The following is a 20,439-nucleotide window of genomic DNA, read 5'->3' as shown; positions in this document are numbered from 1 at the left end:
TAACATCACACCCTGCAACCAGACATTCATCCAATCACGCCCCCTTTCTCTCTCTTATCCTCTCTTACACATACACACACGCACGCACACACACATGCACACACCCCTCACACACCTCATCCTCCTTTATCGTTCTCATTATTCCATCCTTCAGTTCAAAACCTAATCAAGTAGAGTGAGGACTTTATGAAAGACCAGAGACCTTCTATGAGGCATCAGCGACACAATACAGCTTTGTAATACGAGTCTGGGTCAGCAGTTCTCAAACCTGACTAATTCAAAAGAATCACCCGGTCAGCTTTTAAAAATTAAATCTCCAAGTCCAAAGCCAGAGATTCTGACTCAACATGTCTGAGGTGGGGCCCAAACTTCTGAAAAAACTCCTTAGGTGATGCCGATGACCAATCAGGTTTGAGATCCACTGCTGTAGCTCCCATGTTCATTCTTCTAGCAGGTTCTGGGGGATTTTATTACTACTTTGAGTCTTCTTCCTGCAGCTTTTCCTAGCTCTCTGCTGACTGTCCTGGCCTGCCAAGGTGGGGAGGGCCTTGGTACCCTGTCAAATTTCCCATCTGCCCTAGTGGCTGTAGCAGAGCGCCCACATTTCCTAATCTAGAGCTCACTAGTGCAGTTTCAGTAATGGGAGTTAACTTGTTCCTTGGAAAATTAGAAAAAAATAGTGGTCATTACCGAGTGGGTTTGAAACCTATATAATATTCAGAGGGTCATCACCAATCTAGGCTTGATAGCCCAAGCCTAGAAAGTCTGGGGCTTCTCTAAATTTTAGGATGGCTTTTGATCCAACATATAAAAGGACCAAAATCAGTGATATTTACCATGAAGACATCAAGTAGCAGTGCAGTGTGAAGTGAAAAATGTTATATAGATCAGGTTTTAGTCCAGGCTTTGCTACTATAAAAAGGAGCTTATCCCTGGAAGCTTGAAGGATTGTTATAAAATTAGAGTTAGTGTACCTAAAGCACCTGGTACCTTATAAATGGTAGTCATTCTATTAAAAATATAACTGTTTTTGGGCTTCCCTGGTGGCGCAGTTGTTGAGAGTCCGCCTGCCGATGCAGGGGACACGGGTTCGTGCCCCGGCCCGGGAAGATCCCACATGCCGCGGAGTGGCTGGGCCCGTGAGCCATGGCCGCTGAGCCTGCGCGTCCGGAGCCTGTGCTCCGCAACGGGAGAGGCCGCGACAGTGAGAGGCCCGCGTACTGCAAAAAATATATATATATATAACTGTTTTTGATGCTCTAAATCATCTGAAAAGAGTAAGTCCTTATAAATCCAGTGGTGTGCTAGAATCAGCCCTTAGGGGCTTGTGAGAGCTGATTATGTGCATCTTTTCCAAACCCCAAGTTCAGTAACATCATGTGGCTGGAAATCGGCCATGGTATCAGTATTCACACCATGGAAATTGGCAAGTGTATAGATCAGGGCTTATTTCCTGGAGAGCTAGTTATTAAACATTTACCAGCATACCACTGTAAAAACTCATAACCTCAGCAAAGAGCCAACACCATAAAATATGTACCTAACTTGGTCTTTTATTTATGTCTATGATTTGCATCCATATAACCAAACCAGAATTCTGCCCTCATGATATTTTGCCCACAGATGACAAAAAGCATTTTGTAAATATTATCTCATTAATTTCCACAACACCCTGGAGAGCTAGAGATGTTAAGTGACTTGCCTGAGGCAGGACAGGAAATCAGTGGTGAAAAGCAGAACTAAACCAGTCTGTACTAACACCTCTGCCACACTTCCTACACATCATTATTGTCCAGACTGGCATAAAGCCACGGGTAGTGATTACCAATGATGCTTTTACCGCATAACCCAAATAGCCAATAGTCAAAGACTTGGTCCAAATGCTTGGTCCTTTGAGTACAAATCTGACTCCCAAGAACGGCTCCCTTCTGCACTTGGAGGTTTTTCCCCTGGGTTGCTGATGGTCTTGTGTTAATCAACTTTCCCACATTCTTTCTCCCTCTAGTCCAATGACATATGTTTGAAAAAGACAGTTGGCCAGAGAGAGTTAGCGTTTTGTTCTGACTCCAGTAGATGCAACTGGCATTATAACCAACCAACATGGGTTGTTATTTGTGACCCTTTCTCTGGACACTGCAATGGCAGAGACCCAAGAGTTGTGTCTCTCTGAGGTCTTATCGCCATAATACTTTGGGAAGGAATAAGTAACCCTTGTGGTGAACCACCTGTACAGGGGCTCACCCTTCAATGGGTTTTCACACTCTAGAGTAACCCTGCTGCCCCTTGACTGTGGGTAGACTTAGTTTCTTGCTTCTAAGGAATAAAGTACGGCAAAAGTGACAGCATGTCACTTCCAAATTAGATTACAAAAAGACCATGACTTCTGTCTCTTGGGAGCAAGGTGCCATGCTGTAAGTGGCCTCATGAGAGGTGCACATAGCAAGGAACAGATGTCTCTGGCCAACAACTAGCAAGAACCTGTGGCCTGCCAAAAGCTACGTTATGAGCTTGGAAATGGATCCTCTTCCAATCGAGCCTTGAGGTAACCGCAGCCCTGACCAACACCCTGATTGCTGTCTTGTGGGAGACCCCAAGCTAGAAGACCAAGCTAAGCACACCCAGATTCCTAACACACAGAAACTATGAGATATTAAATATTTGTTGTTTTAACCTGCTGTGTTTGGGAGTAATCTGTTATACAGCTATAGATAACTAATACAATCCTCAGCCAACAAGGAAAATGGTCAAATAGACTCAATCACCAGCTCTACCACACAAGCCACCTCTACATGGGAGGGCCTAGCATACCCGACAGGACTTTAGCATGGCCCTCCTCTAACTCCTCTCATTCAATCTAGACATCTCTAACTTTCATAACACTTAGGGATAAAAATGTTCCCATTTTTTGAATGATCCAACACCCCAAACTAAAATGAAAAGAAGTCAATGGCAACCTGCAATTGGAAATTCCAAGTCCTCGATGTTATAAAGTCACAACTGGTAAAAGAGAGGCCAGAAAGGAAAGTATATGCTAAAAGCTGCCCTTTTGGGTCTTGCATTAGTAATTCTTGCAGCTGGAGTTTCACTACAACCACAGGATTGTGGCACCACGAAGGTGGCCATTTTCAAATCTGGCCTGACATCAGAATGTAATTCAACTAGATAAACCTGGGACTTGACCAAGATAAGTAACATTTAAATAATTGGAGCCAATGAATAGCATCACTTTTCTATGGAACCATATGACTATGATGTGAAGAAATAAAAGCCTTTGTTGTTTTAAAGGGCAGGGACAATTGGAAGTTTTGCAGCAGACGGTTACAAAATTTTCCACCCTTAGCTCTCCAAAGAAGATACCAGTTAATGGCTTTGGGAGTTGGGTGTGGAAGTTGTTACTTGGAAAAGACAATTAAATTGATTCTGAACAGATGTGAACCAATGTTACTACATTTATCATAGAGCCTAAAACAGACTATTTAGGCCCCTACACTGTGAGCTTACTTTTCTGAACTACTCCCTTTTATTACTTAGCTCCTTGAAATCAGCATTCTATATCAGGCAAGGCATAGAAAGCTACCACACCCCTCTCACAAACAGCAAATTCTTATTTTTCAGAATAATTTTGGAGTGGTTTTTTAAAAATCATCCTAAAAAACACTACACTCTCCACAAAATTGGCTTTGCTTCTCTGTTTTTTGCACTTGTCTGCCTGGGTCAGAGAAAGAGGACTCCCATCTGTGATACATTTCATCTAGATAAATAGGGCTGGGTTTTCTTCACTTTACATGTAGATTGTTTAAAAAATATATCATTTGTCCCTCGTATTTTTTTTAATAGATTTATTTTATTTATTTTTGGCTGAGTTGGGTCTTTGTTGCTGCGCGCGGGCTTTCTCTAGTTGCAGCGAGCGGGGGTTACTCTTCGTTGCTGAGCCAGAGCTTCTCATTGTGGTGGCTTCTCTTGCTGCGGAGCGTGGGCTCTAGGCTCGTGGGCTTCAGTAATTGTGTCTCACGGGCTGTAGAGCGCAGGCTCAGAAGTTGTGGCGCATGGGCTTAGTTGCTCCGCGGCATATGGGATCTTCCCGGACCAGGGCTCGAACCTGTGTCCCCTGCGTTGGCAGGCGGATTCTTTTTTTAAAAAAATAAATTTATATTTATTTATTTATTTTTGGCTGTGTTGGGTCTTCATTTCTGTGCGAGGGCTTTCTCTAGTTGCGGAGAGCAGGGCCCACTCCTCATCACGGTGCGCGGGGCTCTCACTGTCGCGGCCTCTCGTTGCGGAGCACAGGCTCCAGACGCGCAGGCTCAATAGTTGTGGCTCACGGGCCCAGTTGCCCCGCAGCATGTGGGATCTTCCCAGACCAGGGCTCGAACCCGTGTCCCCTGCATTGGCAGGCGGATTCTTAACCACTGCGCCACCAGGGAAGCCCCATCCCTCGAATTTTTTAAGCGCTCTCTTTTTTTTCCCTCTTTTTAAAAAATGATTCCTATTACCTCATCAGGGAGTTGTCTGGGGCTATAATATGAGAAGAAGCTCATAACTAAACTGGTTTTAGTGGTATTTAAGACAGTATTTTATCCTGTCAGTTTTCATTTTATTAGATGACAGTGCTTGTAATTTCTCCCTCAATAAGCAAAGATGACTTAGATCAGTGGCCTGATGAATAAGCACGAACATTTGATTTAGAGAAGGAGACCATCCTGGAGTTCACAGAGAGAAAAAAGGATTTCCAACCCCCCCACCACACACACTTTAAATGACAAAGCAAAGAAGCAGCACCGTCTTTAAACAACATCTTTCAAGGCAATCAATATCAAGGCTCCCCAGGGTCAGGTGATAAGAATAATAATTTAGAAAGAAAATGAGGAGCCCTTAAAAAATACAAGGAGGCAATGAAACATTTTTGAAGAAAATATTATGAATCCTTCCTATTACCTTGAGGCAGACACTCCAAAAGAAAGAAAGAAAGAGAAAAAAAAAGTCCTGGGTGTGAACGGAAAACTGATGCTTTGGAAGAAAAAGATGAGGACTCCTGTTGAGGGCCGGACGGAGAATGGGAGCAGTCTGACACCCTGCCTTGGCCTAAATGATTCAGCCCTCCAGACCCATTAACAAGAGTGGAGGACAAAGAACTGTGAAGTGGAAGAACAGATTCCCCGTAAACCAGTGATAGAAAAGAAAGAAAAGAAAAACAGAGGAAGCCAAAGTCTCCCATAGAAGGGAACCCAATTAATTGTCTTCGACTTCAGATCAGGATCAGTTTTTTCTTGCTGGAGAAGGGGCTCACCAGGGGCAGCAGAGGCAGCAACTTCTGCAAACATGCATCCTGATCAGAAATCCCTCAGGGCTCTAGCGCCTGGAACTGAGCTGGCAGGAGTGAGGGCTCAGCCAGGAGTTAACACTTTTTAAGGCATAGGATTGCTGTGCGTGTGCGCGTGTGTGTGACAGAGAAGCAGATTTTTCCTTTCTCAACATGTCACTTTCCTGCACAGGAATTCATGATATTCCTCGCAGTCCAGCCAGAGAGGAGAAACACCGCCCCCCCGCCCCCGCCCCCGTAACTTCTGATCTCGCCGGGAGTAACCAGAGAGAGCGCGCCCGCGCCCAGTGCCTTCAGCCGGGCGAAGATTTGACCGGGAACAAAAGGACGCTCGCCAATCAGAAGACGCTACCCGAGAACAGGATAACCACTCTTTGTGTTTTGAAAACTCTTTAATTAGCAAATGCCCTTGGTTTCTAATACGCATGAAAACTTTTCTACGGAAATTCTAAGGATCAAAATCATTGCTTCTGCGACGAAGGTGGGATCCCGAAGGGTCACGCGTCGCAGAACTAAGGAAAACAAGGCAATCAAATACTCGCTTTAAACCGTACAGTGTTCCTGGACACTCGGCCGCAGGTTTTTTTACAGTAATTTCCCCCAACACTGTCTTAGTTTTCTAATGACTTCACTAAAGCTATACCAGATCCCTAGACTCGGCCGTGCGCGCGGTCAAGGTGGGCTGGGGCCTGGGTCCCCCGCGCCCGCCGCCCCCCGGCTCTCTCCCCTCAGAGGGGTCTGCACTTACTCCTGCCTTAAGCCGGCCCCCTCCGCCCGACTCCGATTTCTCCCTGGACGCGGCCCCTCCTCCTTTTTACCGCGGGGAGAGGGGGTGAGAGGGGATTGTGGCCTCACGTGGTCTGAGTCCCGGGAGAGAAAAGCAATCCGCGAGGCGCACCCCTTTCTTGCCCCATACCGAACCCCACATTTAGGATCCCGCTACCTAAAAGCGCCCAGCCAAACCCAGCATTTTCAGCACGGGGAGAGCTAAAGTGACTCCGGATCACGTCTCTCTCCGCTGAGGCGCTACTCTATTCTCAGCTTCTCCTTGCAAAAGCCTTGGCCGGTGTGCGCCCTTCTGTTTAGGAATGTGTATTTTAGTGTATCCGGAAGAGGAACAAATCTTTCAAGCAAATTCCCTTTCTGGTGCGCTCCCCCCCTCCCCAGCCAAGCGAATTCAGGGTAAAAGTTTTTCTTAACTTTTCCCTCCCAGCCCCCTGCCCCTCCCCTCAGGAATCCGCCCAGAGCTCTGCGGACAGTGCCTCTCCGGTTCCCTAGCCCGCCCCTTCCGACTTCCACCCAATCCAAAGGCGGCCACACAGAAAACAAAGGCTGCCATTGGGCCGCCCTGGATGTCGAGGGCCCGCCCCCGGAGTGGTTTGTGAATGGGGGGAGGGGAGGGGGCGGGGCGGCCCGGAACCCTGCGAGCCCGACGCTTCTTCTTGCGAGTTGAGCGGCTCCGAGGCTTTACTCTGCGCTCCCTCCCGGCGGGCGGCGGCGGCTGCGGGCGCTGGGACTCAGCGGCCAGGGTTGGCGCGGGGCTGGAGAGGCCAGGCCCAGGCCAAGGGCACCGGGATCTCGCAGCTTTGGACGCAGTGTGACTGGATTTCTTGAAAGAACTCGCTGAGCTCTTGGCTCCAAGAAGCCGATCGGACTCAGCGAGAATCAGCCGTTTGGCTAAAACTTGGGGCCAAGCTTTTGGGGCTGAAGAAGGAGCGGGGAGTGGAGAAGGAGGCGAAGGAGGAGGAGGCGGCGGCGAGCGGAGCCTCGAGGCGAGGAGGCGGAGCAGCACCGTAGAGGCGGCGGCTTTGGCTAGCAAGCGGCGGCGCCCGGCTCTCGCCTGCTCGGGGGCCGGACTTGTGGGGGGCGCGCGCGTTACTGTGCGCTGTGAGTCGAGAGACTTGGGCAAACTTTGAAGGGTAACCGGAGACGCTTGTTGCTTCTCGCCGCAGAAAAAGCCTCACCGTTACGTCGCGGCGAGCGGAGAAGGCGGCCCTCGCCGGCGCCCCCGGCCCAGGCAGAGGAGTTTGGGCCCCCGGCTGCTGCGCGAGTGCCGGGCGGAGGTGGCGGCGGCGCCCCCGCGGCGCGAGCACCCCAGCTGCAGCGCCCTCGGCTGCGCACCGCCCACGGCCCAGCCCCGGCGCCGCGAGGACTCTCATGCGCCCGGCGCGGCGGCGCCTCCCCGGATCCCAGCCTTTCCCGGCTGCCTTGTCGCGATTCTCGGGCTGAGAACGCCGCTGCACCCGCGGCCTGCGATGCTGGGCCCCCGCGCGGCACCGTCGCGCTCGCCTCTGGGCCTGTGTACTCTGGTGATTGCGCTGCTGGGCGCACTGCCCGCGGGCGCCGGGGCGCAGCAGTATCACGGCGAGAAGGGCATCTCAGTGCCGGATCACGGCTTCTGCCAGCCCATCTCCATCCCGCTGTGCACGGACATCGCCTACAACCAGACCATCCTGCCCAACCTGCTGGGTCACACGAACCAAGAGGATGCGGGCCTCGAGGTGCACCAGTTCTACCCGCTGGTGAAGGTGCAGTGTTCTCCCGAGCTGCGCTTCTTCCTGTGCTCCATGTACGCACCCGTGTGTACCGTGCTCGATAAGGCCATCCCGCCGTGCCGCTCTCTGTGCGAGCGTGCCCGCCAGGGCTGTGAGGCGCTCATGAACAAGTTCGGCTTCCAATGGCCTGAGCGGCTGCGTTGCGAGAACTTCCCCGTGCACGGCGCCGGAGAGATCTGCGTGGGCCAGAACACTTCGGACGGCTCCGGCAGCGCGGGAGGCGGCCCCACCGCCTATCCCACCGCGCCCTACATGCCCGACCTGCCCTTCACCGCGCTGCCTCCGGGGGCCGCTGACGGCAGGGGCCGCTCAGCCTTCCCCTTCTCGTGCCCACGCCAGCTCAAGGTACCCCCCTACCTCGGCTACCGTTTCCTGGGCGAGCGCGACTGCGGCGCCCCTTGCGAGCCGGGCCGCGCCAACGGCCTCATGTACTTTAAGGAGGAGGAGAGGCGCTTCGCCCGCCTCTGGGTGGGCGTGTGGGCAGTGCTGTGCTGCGCCTCGCCGCTCTTCACCGTGCTTACCTACCTAGTGGACATGCGGCGCTTCAGCTACCCGGAGCGGCCTATCATCTTCCTATCGGGCTGCTATTTCATGGTGGCCGTGGCGCACGTGGCCGGCTTCCTGTTGGAGGACCGCGCGGTGTGCGTGGAGCGCTTCTCAGACGACGGCTACCGCACGGTGGCGCAGGGCACCAAGAAGGAAGGTTGCACCATCCTCTTCATGGTGCTCTACTTCTTCGGCATGGCCAGCTCCATCTGGTGGGTCATCCTGTCGCTCACCTGGTTCCTGGCGGCCGGCATGAAGTGGGGCCACGAGGCCATCGAGGCCAACTCGCAGTACTTCCACCTGGCCGCGTGGGCGGTGCCCGCTGTCAAGACTATCACCATCCTGGCCATGGGCCAGGTGGACGGGGACCTGCTCAGCGGGGTGTGCTACGTGGGCCTGTCCAGCGTGGACGCGCTGCGGGGCTTCGTGCTGGCGCCCCTGTTCGTCTACCTCTTCATCGGCACGTCCTTCCTGCTGGCCGGCTTCGTGTCGCTGTTCCGCATCCGCACCATCATGAAGCACGACGGCACCAAGACCGAGAAGCTGGAGAAGCTCATGGTGCGCATCGGCGTCTTCAGCGTGCTCTACACCGTGCCGGCCACCATCGTTCTGGCCTGCTACTTCTACGAGCAGGCCTTTCGCGAACACTGGGAGCGCACCTGGCTCCTGCAGACGTGCAAGAGCTACGCGGTGCCCTGCCCGCCCGGCCACTTCCCGCCCATGAGCCCCGACTTCACCGTCTTCATGATCAAGTACCTGATGACCATGATCGTAGGCATCACCACTGGCTTCTGGATCTGGTCCGGCAAGACGCTGCAGTCGTGGCGCCGCTTCTACCACAGACTCAGCCACAGCAGCAAGGGGGAGACTGCGGTATGAGCCCCAGCCCCTCCCCCAGCCTTCCTTCTCCCACCCCCAGCTGGGGGAAAGGCGCGGTAGGGGAAGAACTGCGGGGTAGGCGGGGGGGCTTGTTTCTGTCACCTCCTTACGCTCCAGTGAGAAGTGACCTGGAAGTGAGAAGATGCATGTAGAGATATACGTGGGTTTGGAAAAGAGGCCTGAGTGGAAAGACGGTTTGGATGAAAAGACTTCTGGCAAAGATTTGCAGGATGATGATGATGATGATCATGTTAATCCTGTACGGTACGGACCGACCTGGGCCAGTCGGAAAGACTGAGATCAGAAGGTTGCTGTGAGTTCTTCTCAGCTCTGGGGCCGAACTGGGACTGTGAGCGATTCCCCTGCTGCAAGACAAGTGGCCTGTCCTCACTCCTGTGAGGCCCGGGTGAAAGGCACAGCTCTGTCTGCGGCGGCTGCTTTGTTGGGAAAAGGGAGGACTCCCTGCAGAGTCCTTGTTAAGCGGTGGTCAAACCGTAATCTCTTTTCACTGGGGCCATACTGGAGCCCAGATGGGTTAATTTCCAGGGTCAGACATTACAGTCTCTCCTCCCCTGCCTCCTCCCGCCTGTCTTTCCTCCTCTACTCCTTTCAAGTCTTGTAAAGTAAGCATTTTGAAGTCTTGGGAGGCCTGCCTCCTCGAATCCTAATGTGAGCATGCAAAAGAAATGAGGCTAACATTTTGCAACAAGGGAAGGACGGCGAGCAGTAGGTATTTCTACTACTTTTTTTCTTTTCTGGGGAAGGCAGGAGGAAGAAAGAAGGGTGTTTTATTTGGTTTAATACCCTGAAAAGAAGTGATGACTTGTTGCTTTTCAAAACAGGAATGCATTTTTCCCCCTGTCTTTGTTGTAAGAGACAAAAGAGGAAACAAGTGTCTCCCTGTGGAAAGGAACAACTGTGAAGAAGACAGCAACTTTTATAGGCAAAGCAGCACAAATCTCAAGTTTCCCTTTGAATGTTAATTTGGTTGCGATAAACATTCCTTTTTAAGGAAAAGTGAAGGGCAGTGTGCTTCCATACCCCTTTCCATCAGAGGTTCTGAGCTGGCTAAAGGAAATGCAAGGGGTTTTGTTGTGTTTGTTTTAAGTAAATTTAATTCAGAACACGTGATCTAACGGGCTCTGTTAAAACGTTCAGGGAAATCTCCCCCTTCATCTTTTTGTCTTCCCATAAACCTGCATTTAGGTGTTTTTTTTTTTCTATTTTTTCACTCCAATTTGAATCCTTCAAGATAAAAGGAGAAGCATAATGCCTTTAGCCTCATAATAAAGGAACGTTAAATTTTTTAAAAAGTAAAAAAGCATTTTGTCCTGTTTCCTTTGTTCCATAAATCCGTTTATAAAATATCATGTGTATGCTGACCCTGTCTTTGTGTGGCTGGGTGGGAAGGTGACCTGCAGAAATGACAGTGAGTGAAGCGGACAGTTCAAACCATGGGCCCCATTTTTAAGGAAAGTCATTAAAAGAAGGTAAACTTCAAAGTAATTCTGGAGTTCTTTGAAAAGTGCTGGATGACTTAAATTTATTAATCTTAAATCATGTACTTTTTTTTCTATAATAGAACTCCAATTCTTTTGCGTAATGGGCTAAAGCTGAGCAGAGAATCACGGGAGCTAACCTTTACTCCACCTTTGACACCACCCTCCAATCTGGCAACACTATCCTATTTCTCAAAACAGTCCTTAAATGCTGTTTTAAATAGTTTTTAAATCATAGAGGGTACTGTCAGGAGTACAAGTTGCTTTATATATGTAATGTTAGGTTGAGTGGAGCTGCTTTTCATATTAAAGTTAACATTGACCTTGTGTTCCTTAAACCTCCAAAACTGATTTGTCAGATTTTTAAAACTCCCACTACACAGTTTTTGGCATCTTTTGTGTTGTATCTCTTGCATGTGAAATTTGTAAAATAGAGACAAGTGCAGTATGTATATTTTGTAAATCTCCCATTTTTGTAAGAAAATATATATTGTATTTATACATTTTTACTTTGGATTTTTGTTTTGTTTTGCCTTTAAAAATCTACAAGGAAGCCCCACTTTATCACTTGTACAGATCACAAATAAATTTTTTTTTAAATACAAAGTGAACGTATATTTAGTTTATGGTTCCTATGTAAGCCAAAGAATAGAATTTTGTATTATGGAAAGATGGTATGGAGGTACGCCACTGTATGTGTCCCTCAGAGGAAGATGTTATATATATTAAGGTCTTTTTATCTTGCCTTTTAAAACACAGTGTGATGAATGCCTTAACTGTCCTTTATTTTTTTCTGTTGTTGTTGCTTCCGGCCTCTCTCCACACCACCCTACCACACACACCACTAAGCTTTTTCACATCCTGCTCTGGATAAATTACTGAAGGTACAGAATAAGCATCTCTTTTAGAGGGGTGCTATGTGATCCATGTTTTCACTACCCTTCAGGCATAGAGTCCATATTTGAAAGAGGACTAGATATTTTTGGTCCACTTTTCTGGAGATGTTGTCCTTGGGAAGAATTCTGGGTTTTTTTGTTTTTTTTTTAATCACTGGTTGGTGTTTTTGTATTCTAAGGCTCCTTATCTAAAGTGTAGGGACTTAAATCCTTTGGGTTCAGGTGGCTGGGAAAGTCTGTAGTTGATTCCAGAGATCATAACAGGGGCATTGCACATGGAGCCTTCCCAGCTGTAGGCTTCACTCTACCTTGAGCCAGAGGTCAAGTGATTCCCCAAGATGGCAGTGACTCAGCAGCTCCGGCAGGAATAGACTCCATGCCTGACCCCAGGATGGCCTCAGAAGCCACTGAAGCTATTCTTTCCTCTTGTCAGAGAGGCTAACTTTGGAATCAGATTAGACCGAGAAGCCTTCGCTATCCAGGCACTTTGATATTAAACAGTCCCTCAGGGAAATAAAGGCATTCTAAATACTTCCAATACAAGCTTCGCTAGCTTTTTTTGTTGTTGTTGTTCCACTTTAATTCAGGTGTCTATTTGCTGGACTCTTATTTTCATAAGAGTCCCCTCATTCTCTGGCAGTCATCACAGCAGCAGACAGGACGCTGCTGTTTCTCCTTCCCTGCTTTGGCTCTAAGTTTCTGTACTTCTAAAGCTCAACAGAAACAGTTCTGTTTTTGTTTTAATTAATAGGCTCACACACATGGCTGGTGTGTTCTACAAACACATGGAATGAAAACCAGTGACAGTCCTCACCAAGAGGAGGAAGGCTTGCGGCTGCACTGTGCAAAGCGGCTTTAAGATCCTCCTGGGTTTTGAACATCACAATGGGTGGGAGGTCATCTTAAGCTGTGAAGATTTTGGCATCGAGGAAGGAAAAAAATAGCAACTTCAAGTCTCAAGGTTTATCCCGTTTTTGCTCATAAAATGACACCTTTTAGGTTAAAGAATGCCTCTTTTAACACCACAGTAATACTGCCTGTTAAGAATGTTTGCTTTTGGAGTAGGTGGAAGGCTCCCAATGGGGTTTTTTGCTCGCAAATTAACTGCTGAACTCACTTAGACCCTTCTGTGGGAGAGCTATGTGACTGCTCCTGTAAACGTGTCCCCTTCCTCTCTTGTCAGTGCTGCCTCGTCCTGCAGGGCGCTCAGATTGCAGAGCACTTGTCTTTAGCGAGGGAACAAAGACTGTATGAATAAATTACTAGCTGCTTTTTTGCGAGCAAAGATAAAACTGTTCAGTTTAATTCCTTTCACAATGTGGTACGTCCTAACGTCATAGATTCTTACCTAAGAATTTTAGAGGCTTGGGGATCCTTAAGGAGGTGCATCTTTGCAGAAAATAGGTGAGAGAGAGTGCTTGTGAAAGGGCATGTGTGGAGTTTAGGAAAAACATTGGCAGGAGTTTGGTGTTAATCCCTAGTTAAGGAGCAGAAACACTTGTGAACATTTTCTTCAGTTTATAAAACAAAATTAGTCTATACAATAGCCCTGTGCAACACCTAATCTTTTAAAGTAGGTTCGTGAGAAATCTTGGTGAGAAACAAATAAATGTCCTGTTGACAACATCTCACCATTAAAGAAAAAGATTTTTTTAATGTGCTTGATAGAAAATAGTGATATCAGAAATTCTCTGGGTAGAACTATAGAAGTATAACAGCTGTAGGTTTGAGCCCTGTAATTATACTGGGAAATTCTCTTCTAACTCTCCCATCTTTAATTTCACTGAAAAGGCAGGTGGCTATTTATAGATGGTATATTTTTATATATGCATATGTGGATGGTGAATAACAGTCTACAGGGCTCCAGGAAATTCTAGTAGAGACCAAAGCACGCCAATGTGGACTTAAATATTTCATAGATCTGTTCTATTTTTCTCTTATTTCACTGTCAGTGACATTAAAGTGATTTCATAAAACTTGTTTTTTCAACTCTTACTTTCCCGTTTGCGATATTTCTTACCTCTGAATCTGTATTCCTCACATTTCATAGAAAAGTGAACTAGTTAAAAAGGTACCATTAAAATGTCAGGTCTTTGGTAAATACACTTACTCTCCGGTTGGAAAAAAAAAAAAAAGTTCTAATTGGAATTTTCTCAGTACCACAGTGGTGGAAAAAGGGAAGTTGAGTCAAGACAATAGTTTATTATAAGTGATCTAGTCCAAGAAGCACTGATCAAGCAACCACTACAGAAAAGGTAGTATGACCGGTACTAAAGGGATTACAGGATTACAGAAAAAAGCAAGAAAGACACATTCCACCTAAAGTAACTCGCAGCATAGTTCAGGGTGAGGGAGGACAGCATCCCCCATTGAGGAATAAGCAACTAATTATCTTTCCAGGAAGAACTTGACAAGCATCATCACAGAGGCCCAAATGCTATTTAGAATAATATTACTTGACATTTGGTGGCATTTACTGTTTTAAAGGCTGCTTTCACATTCACTTTTTGACTTTATCCTCAAAATTATTGTAACAATCACGTAACATGGAATAATTCCTATTTTAAAAATGAAGAAGCTGAGAGGCTTAGTGAGTTGAAGTGACACAGGAAGAGGAAAGAATCATCTCCCGTCCTCAGATTCTGAGCTCATCGCACTCCCTGTAACGTGCCACACAGCCTCTCTCTAAAAGTACTGGGAGGTTCAGTCGTGGGAATAACCTATCTAATTGCAGAGGGTGGGTATCCAGCAAGAATACATTTCCCAAGAACTCAGGTTATGTGATTCACCATAACTTTCATGCTCTTAGATCAATTCCTTCATCTCCATGGGCCTTGCTTTCCTCAACTGGTGAAGTTGACGTCTGAGACCAAGGCCCTCCTCCAGCATCCTGCGATTCCAAGCAACTGGTATGAAGTACAAATATGGCTCATCCATTTGTGGACCATCCGCGGCTATTTTGAAATCCCTGACTGGTTGTTTTTTCCTCCTGTAGGCCAGTGTGTCCCACCTCTCAGCAAACCAAGCCAGTGTGTGCTCAGTGAAGGAAAACGAACTTTCCGTCGGCCATTATAAGCGCAATTCAAAAAGTAAAATCATTAGTGTATTACTGTACACTGAAGCCAAAATATGAGTTTGGGAGGCTGACTAGTTTCTTGAACTAGCTACCATCTTCTCCTCACTCCTCTTCATAAGCAATTGCTTTCTGCCACTGGGAGTCTGCCTTCCTCAATGCCAAAGGGGTTTATTGCATCAGATCTTCTTGGTTTCTCTCAAAGACCACGTCCATATCACAACCAGGTTGGCTGCAGTCTCCTTATCCTGGAATTCTCATTGCTGGGTATTTCAAAGGCAAATCAACATTTTATGTGGCTGAAATAATAGGACAAAGGTTTTTGGTTCTGAACAGTTATACTAGCCAAAATTTTAAATGCTTCTCTAGGTCATTGTCCTTAAAGCCTCTTTCAGAAGACTGCAAACTAACAAAAGAATATTGAAACTACTATGAGGGATTCCACTGTGCTTTGGCTGGGGGTCTCCTTCACTTTGGAAGGATCTTTTGGGGAGCCCAAGGCCACCTCTTTTGCTGTTGAGCTTCCTTTAAAATGCTTCATACCTGCAAATCTGTTTATGCGGCATAGCCCTAACATCAGTTCAGCTTCGAGTTCAAGAAGTGGTCTCCGAGAGATGGACATATCAGAATAGAAGCAAGAAAGGGCATTTAGGGGGCAGAAACAAAGGGAGGAAAAGTGAAGAGATAAAGTGCCATATAGTCCATAAATGAAAACAAGCTGCTCAATTGATTTAGGTAAGACAACCACCTAATACCACCTACCCTTAGAAAATGTGATCTCCCAAACTTCAGCGTGGCCTTGCAGATTCTGGAGGACAATTCAGTCAAAGGGAAAAGCATCTTGGGGAGAGTATGGTGGGACAGTGGATAGGAAATGTAGTAACCAACAATGAAACTTGTGTGGCATAACCTAGCAACAGTTATATTTTTTAATTTCCAAAGGAAAACAAATGGCATGTAGCATTTAGTTCCAGTTTCCAAATCTGGGTTAGCTGGAAGGAGGGATGCATGGCAGCTGGTCCCTGAGTTGCTTTTTGTAGCAGATGATGTACAGAATAAGCCCTTGAGTTAAAAATCATGAATTATCTTCAGTGCCAACAAATTGTTTCTTGAGGACCTAGGACATGCCAGGTGCTGTGCCAGGCACTGGGTTTAGCAGGCTGACTTCTGGAAATTGTTATCCTGAGTCTTAGCCAGAGCTAAGAACATACTTCTCACCTCACTTATTTCCCACACCAGCCTCTCAAGTGGGGAGTGGGCCAGAAATACCTTCACTGGTGTTTACAAACTATCTTTCTCGCCACTGTCCTAAAGTACAATAAGTGGTTAATGGTATCTTGATCACATTCTGAAGATGGGGAAACTAGTGAGGCTAAAAGCAGCTTGTTCAGTGTCTCGAGTAATCATGGGCCAGGCCATAATGAAGGATACACTCAGGATTCCCAAAGACCCTGAATCTGAGCTTCAAGATGGGGTGTGGCCAGAAGAAGAGGGACATAAGGTGGACAGGGGAGTGACGGGTGATTCGGACCAGCTTTGGGAAAGGGAGCATGACCGCACAAACACTTTGCCAAGGGCAGTGAAGACCGGCTCTTTGTACTTTGCTGATATTGTCATTATCTTTTTTTTTTTTTTTTTTCCAGCACGCGGGCCTCTCCCCGTTGTGGCCTCTCCCGTTGTGGAGCACAGGCTCCGGACGCGCAGGGTCAGCGGCCATGGCTCACGGGCCCAGCTGCTCCGCGGCATGTGGGATCTTCCTGGACCGGGGCCCGAACTCATGTCCCCTGCATCGGCAGGCGGACTCTCAACCACTGTGCCACCAGGGAAGCCCTGTCATTATCTTTATAATTGCTAACATGTATTGAATATTGGCCATATGCTAAGCCCTAGGTACAACCTGGTATAGCAGTTAAGATAATCCACACAAAGCCCAAACCACAGTACTTGACATCTAATAAGTGATCGATAAATGTCAGCATTATTATTATTAATATATAATGATCTCATTTATTCTTCACAACAACTCTGTGAGGTAGGTATCATCATTCCCTCTCCCCAGTTTACATGTGAGAAAACTCAGGCTCTGAAAGGTGAGCTACAGAGCAGCAAAACTGACTATAGCCTGTGTCCCTAATCACCCAGCTACAAATATTGATTGAGGTCTCAATGTCTGCTATCCTCTATTATTCTTTTTACTTTAGTCCAGGATTGAAGAGAGGGTAAGTGAGGAAAATAAGTTACATCAGGACAGAATGGAATCGAGGAGGACATTTGCAGTGCTAGTCCCAGGAAGTTTTTGATTGTTTGCTTTGTTTTATTTTTTTGCGAGAAGCAGACTCATAAGTGCTGTTTAAATTCTAAGGGCTGGGGACTTCCCTGGTGGTCCAGTGGTTAAAACTCCACGCTCCCTATGCAGGGCGCCCGGTTCGATCCCTGGTCAGGGAACTAGATCCCACATGCCGCAACTAAGAGTTCTCATGCCGCAACTAAATATCCAGCATGCCGCAACTAAGACCCGACACAGCCATATAAATAAGTAAATATTTTTTAAAATATTTATCTAAGGGCTGGATGCTCCCTGTTCTTGCATGTTTCTACATTGGGGTCCAAGGGCCTGTTAGCAAGAATGAGCTTGTGGAAGTGCTTCCCAGAATCACCCAGATGGAGCCCCTCGGAGGGTTGCTTTGAGTCCCTCCAGAGGTTTCCTCCATTGCTATGGCCTCCTTCCCTGCCCATTCCAGCCTCAAAGTTGGGACAGGGGCTTAAAAGGAAAACTCATGCTCCTTGCTAACCAGGAGTCAGTGACTGGGAGCATGAGGAAAACAGCCCTAGCATGGCAGAGACCCCCTTCCTAAAGCCCTGTTGAGAGAATCTCAGGAACCATCACAGTACCAGTAACACATATATTATATCAGTGTTATCGTAATGAAATGTTAATATGATAGCTTACTCTGTGCAGGTTCTGTGTTAAGCACCTAACATTAACTCATTTAATCTATACAACAATATTACAAGTTGGAAATTATTCTTGTTCTCATTTTATATGCTCTCAATATGGAATTCTGGAATCTTACTGAGCACGAGAGAGAGCTTATGTAAGCATCCTACCCTAAAAACCCTTTTTTTGTCCCCAGTTTACAGAAGGGACAATTGAAGCACAGAGAATTGATCTGGGCCTTAAGGATACAGAAGGAGGAATATTTTAGGTCAATTCCCCCCTGGAGTGCTTTTTAACAAAAAGGAAATGATTTGGTGGAAAGAGTAAAAACAATTCCAGAGAATGTAGTTAAATTCCTCTTCCCTCCCACCACTGGCTCCAGAAAGTGTGACGAAGTGGGAAAGAAACTCTCTCCTGATGCTGAACTCTCTGGGTGGAACCCTGAGCCCGCTACACCTCCCCTGCCACATTTCTGCAGGCTTGTGGCATTGCCGGCAAGATAACTGGATTTCCAACCGGGGAAGGGTCCAGTCATAGGGGACTTCATAGCAGAAACGGGTAAATAAGAAACTCAAAAGGTTTTGCCCAGTACAACTGTCTGCTGATCTGCTAATCAAAGCCTGCTAGTTAGATGGAAGGGGAATCTAGAGCCCATTCATTAGTTTATGGGTCTAGGTAAGCTTTAGGCTGCTTAGAAATTACAGAGTCTCACAGAAAATCAAGTCATGCATAGAAGAAATGAAAGATTGTTGGTGGGGTGTGTGTGTGTGCAGAGACTATTATAAATAAAGGAAGCTTGCATGTGAGAGTGAGTTCAAAATGAACTTTGAGGCTCTAACGGGAGGCAGATTTGAGGGAAAAATCTAAATCTTAAAGTTAGATCTTTTTAATTTAACTTGCTATTAAAAGGCTATTATACATATCCCGCCATCCCCCCGCCCCCCGCCTTTCTCTTTCTGGATCCTTTGTGATTAACACTGAAATACTGTAGTTATGCTGCATTTCTCTTCGTCAACTTCTGGGTCTCATTCCACGAGGGTTGACATGGATGTCAAATGGATGTCATTTGACACCCTTGCACAAAGACACATACCAGCCTAGAAGAAAACGATTTAATTTTTAGCAGAAAAGAATCCATCCTAAGGATTTGTTGCCATTTTCATCACCATTTGTACTTAGCATTTCCATGGAATTCAATTACTAAGTAGCATACTTTCTTTAGGAAAAAGTCAGTGCCATATTAACTTGCCACCAGTACTTAGGGCTTCAAGCAGAGCACACATTTGCCAGTGCTTCTTACAGCTTTCTTAAAAAAAGCCAAAAGGCTTGATAAATTCAGAAGAGCCCCAGAAAACGAGAACAAGTGTTCAAACCAAATCATCCTCTCAAGTCCTAAAGATGTTTTATTTTACTGCTAGCACAAGTAACTGACAAAAAGGAAGGCTAAAAATTAAGCTTTCAAGTTCTCCCTTCGGGGTACTCCCTCTACAAAAGTGGATTCATATTTCTTTTAAGGTGGGAATCTATTTCACTGTAAGAGTTAAGTGAGACAGCAAGGAAATTCAGTTAGTTCATCTCTGATGAGAGGAAGGTGACATACAATTCTTCCATTCACCAAGTGGTTTTTGGTCTACAGGCTATACAAAATGTTTACTCCAGATAACTAAGTCCCCTTTCAGCACACACACCACTATTATGCATTTATAACTGCACTGTGCTCGTCTCTCAGCATTGCCCAAATCTGTCTGATCAGTTGAAGTGGAGGCCGAAAAAAATCTAAATTTGATCTCTACTATCCAATCTGAATCTACCTAAATTGCCTTTTCTTATTTTGAAATCATAAAACACAATTTTCTGCTAGTCAGAATACCAGGTTTGGACTCTGCTTACAAACAGAAATACTCAATGGGTTCCACCTCCATGACAGGTACTGCATGTGTAGGGTAAACATTATGGTGTCTCTTAATCCTGGCTATTCGATTTAAAAAAATGAAAGAACTTAACCCAAGTTTAGCCTTCTGCATAGGATCAGCCTTCAAGAAAAAGCAGAATGGAGTTAGCCTCATTTACCTCAGGGACACTTCTTTTACCCTAGAGATCTTTCTTACCTGTTACTGTGAACCAAGAAAAAGGAAACACAAAGATGGAATGAGTTTAAAAAAAAAAAAAAAAAAATCAAAGGGAAAACCCAGGAAGGAGAGAGAGCAAGATAGCAAGAGAAAGTTCTGAACACAGCCCTGCTTCTGAGCCACTGACACCTCGATTCAATCATTCCTTTGACAACTATTAGTTGAAATAGTTGAGAGATCATTACTGTCATTCCCTGTGCCCCAGAGTTATGATGAATGGTAACATTAATTGAGTGTTTTGATGCACCAGGCGCATATACAGAGTATACTAAGCACATCTTATCTCATTTGATTCTCTCAACAACTCTCTGAGATAGATACTATTATCCCAATTTAAAGATAGGGAAAGCTGAGTCACCAAGAGGTTGTTACTTGCCCAAGACCCCTTGATTCCTATGCTGTACTGCATTCCTCTTTCTGCTTTTTTTCCTACCCTGACTACTGAATTGTTGGTACACATAGAATAGGCTCTGTTTATATGAAATAACTCTAAAACTGTGATTAGCTTTTCTTCGGATTGTGAAATAGATTTATTCCAAGTCATGTGTTACTTGTTAGCAGGGTATTAGACCCTGTTTTTCCATTATCTATGCTTAATGAATTT

The 20,439-nt window shown here is 46.4% G+C and overlaps 1 protein-coding gene across 1 annotated transcript; it reads left to right on the top strand.

Moving 5' to 3' along the window:
• Positions 1-7,523: 7,523 nt before the first annotated feature.
• On the top strand, positions 7,524-10,624 carry FZD7 (frizzled class receptor 7). The gene has a single exon (XM_007469184.1). The coding sequence runs from the start codon at positions 7,576-7,578 to the stop codon at positions 9,298-9,300; it is 1,725 nt and encodes a 574-aa protein (XP_007469246.1). The 5' UTR covers positions 7,524-7,575; the 3' UTR covers positions 9,301-10,624.
• Positions 10,625-20,439: the final 9,815 nt, after the last annotated feature.

The sequence above is a fragment of the Lipotes vexillifer genome, unplaced genomic scaffold (assembly GCF_000442215.2).
Source record: "Lipotes vexillifer unplaced genomic scaffold, Lipotes_vexillifer_v1.1 scaffold259, whole genome shotgun sequence".
In the NCBI taxonomy this organism is placed as follows: Eukaryota; Metazoa; Chordata; class Mammalia; order Artiodactyla; family Lipotidae; genus Lipotes; species Lipotes vexillifer.
The sequence above is the reverse complement of the archived record's forward strand: the minus strand, read 5'-3'. Positions and strand labels throughout refer to the sequence as shown.